The sequence below is a fragment of the Nesoenas mayeri genome, assembly GCF_963082525.1.
Source record: "Nesoenas mayeri genome assembly, chromosome: 14".
Classification (NCBI taxonomy): Eukaryota; Metazoa; Chordata; class Aves; order Columbiformes; family Columbidae; genus Nesoenas; species Nesoenas mayeri.
The window spans coordinates 7,342,869-7,345,637 of NC_137556.1; the positions used below are offsets into that span (position 1 = coordinate 7,342,869).

The 2,769-nt window shown below is 48.1% G+C and overlaps 1 protein-coding gene across 1 annotated transcript; it reads right to left on the bottom strand.

Annotated features, from left to right (window-relative positions):
* Nucleotides 1-1,373: 1,373 nt before the first annotated feature.
* Nucleotides 1,374-2,537, bottom strand: LOC308045986 (neuropeptide Y receptor type 2-like; the record flags this gene model as incomplete). The annotated part of the gene is made up of 1 exon (XM_080353572.1): nt 1,374-2,537. One exon carries the CDS (start codon nt 2,535-2,537, stop codon nt 1,374-1,376), a length of 1,164 nt encoding a protein of 387 aa, XP_080209698.1.
* Between the last annotated feature and the right edge of the window lie 232 nt (nt 2,538-2,769).

The following is a 2,769-nucleotide window of genomic DNA, read 5'->3' on the forward strand; positions in this document are numbered from 1 at the left end:
ATTCATCTCTTGAGGACTCCAGATGTGACAGGCCAGCAGCCTGATCCAGGCTGACATGCTCAGTGCTGCAAGTCCTCTTACCTCTTGTCCTTGCTCCAGTGAAGACCTACAAATCAAAGTTTTTCTTTTTATCTTTAATGAGGAGGTCTGTTGAGTCTCTTTCCTGCATCTGGGAGTTGCTTTCCAATCTGATGAACACTGACTTTTAGAGACAACACCAATGACGAGCTGCTGAGATCACAGTAGCAATCAAGCCTCCTTTGATGGTGGAGCTAAAAATATGCTCCCCAGCTGACACAGCCTTAAGGAAGAGAACGTATAGTTTAGATTGAAAGAATACATCTTTCTTTGTCTCCATGTTCTCTTCTGCCAGAAGACAACACATCTGTGATAACCATGTAAGCAGGTTATATCCATCTTCTGAACTGAAGCACCCATACTATAATATCTCCAAGCCCAGAAAGAGTAAAGCTTTAAAACCCTGACTGCCCTGGAGAGTGGTGTCATTCGCAGTTTTGCCTCTCTGGTCATTCTAGCACCCGTCAAGTTGTTGCACAGCAGGAGCCACATCTCTGGAGGAAATCCCCTTTGCCAAACCCCTGGCTTTAGTTTCAGTTCTCTTGATCAGCTGCTCTTACCTTTCTTATCTCCTTCCTTGCCTGCTCTCTCCTCGCTAAATCCAGGGCACCAGCTCACAAGCTCCCTGCCTAATGAGGTGTCCCCAAAGCCTTGCTTTGGAGGAATCTGTGGTCAGTAGTGTCACTGCCACCTCCTGGGCTTTCTGAGGACCAGAGCTCACTTTGTGGGCTGCAGATGCAGATTCACGCAAATGCTTTGCAAGAGATATTGGATTGCTCAGCTTCAACCTGCACCAGCCTGTTTCCTTCCCAGGCCTGTGGAGTGATGGCACTAACTACCCCTGTTTGCAGAAGAGGGTCAGTCTCCCTCCCCTTGGAGGCATTAACCAGGTGGATCATTATGGCTTTTGGGTAGGAGACATACAGATGAGCAAGCGTACACAATATAGGTTCTGCATTTGTCATGTCTAATATGCCAGGGGGTAAAAGGTTGAGAAACCCACTTTGGCAAATTGAAATAGCAAAAAGGGCATATTTTGCTGGCTAAATGAAAGCCTCCTCTGTGTGTGATTTTTCAGGCTTCTGCATGTATAACTTGAACACAGAGAAAGGACAAATTAATGTCTTTGGTCAGACAGAAATACATCAAATTTATTGTTTTGAGAGATACAGGGGAGAATTTCTATGTGGCTGTGGTAGCTATAATGTTTTTGGCAACACAACATCCCACCAAAATAAAAAGACATTCACCCAAGAATGTCTCTGGGCTCAGTCCTGGAGGTGGATGTCCCAGCCCTAAACCTCTGTGGGCAGTGGTCCATTGCCAGGAGTCTGTTTCATGCTCCCGTTTAGGGTGTTGGTCCTGAAGATGTATGACCTCCCTCTAACTGAGCCTTCAGTGTGGATGCTTTCTGGCTTGTTCTGGCAGCGGAAGAACATAAGGAAACCATTCCGGTAGTTCTTGTTCATCCATCCATAGAGCAGGGGGTTGACAAATGTAGAGCACATGGCTCCGACGTGGAAGACAGTGTACAGGAGTTTGTACTCATGGAAGATAAGAACCAGATCAAGATCAATGGCAAGCTGGAATATGTGGAAGGGGAGCCAACAGACTGCGAATACCACAACTACCATCACTAGCATTTTGGTTGTCTTCCTCCTCCGGCACTGGTTTTCATTCCTAGAAGTAGGACTGACATGGTTTTTCAGCTTGAACCAGATCCTGGTATAAGCATAACAAATAATGGCAAGAGGAAAAACATACTGCAGGAGGAGCATGGACAGGCTGTAGATAGTGGCATCTCTGTTATTACCAGAGGGCCATTTTTCTGAGCAGACAGCCATTTTGAGGTTGATGGATGGGATTTCCTCATACCGATACTCTCTGAAGATGGCCAGAGGACCTGCTAGGACAGCTGCTGCTAGCCACATGATGGTGATGATGGTGAAGCTGAGCCTTTTGGAAATCCTGCTGTCCAGATGGAAAACAATACACCGGTACCTATCCAGGGCAATCACAGTCAGGGTGAGAATGGACACATGGACACTCAGAGCTTGAGCATAAGGGACCAGATGACAAAGAACAGCTCCAAACTTCCACTCGTCCAGGAGTGTGTACACCAGGGTGAAAGGCAGACAGAGCGTGTCCACCATCAGGTCTGCCAGGGCCAAGTTAGCTATGAAGAAGTTTGTGACGGTCCTCATAGTCTTGTACTTCACTATGATGTAGATGACCAAGGAGTTGCCGATGAATCCCAGCAGAATGATGAGGGAGTAGGCAGCAATCAGAACAACCTGGACCCCCAGGATCTTGGTGCTGTCCATCATAACACTGCGGGACCCTGCGAGATCCTGGCTAGGTGTGACAAAGTCCTTGGCATGCCAGCCCTGGGGCAGCTTCTCGTCTAATGCTGTCTTCTCCATGGTGAGGGTGCTGTTGGCTCCCTCCAACAGTCCCATGGCTGGCCTGAGCCCTTCCGTCAGGAGGAGAAGGAGGTCTGGAACACAGACACAGCAGAAGTGAGGGCACAGGAGATAGCAGAGCATCTGCAAGAGCTGAGACTCAAAGGGCATGTCCCACACACCATTTCAGGCTAAACAGCAGCAGCAGTGACATCCTCCTTCCTTCTCCCTCACCCCACATCCTTCCTCACACCAAATGGCTTTTCACCTCTCTTACACCTCCTGTTAG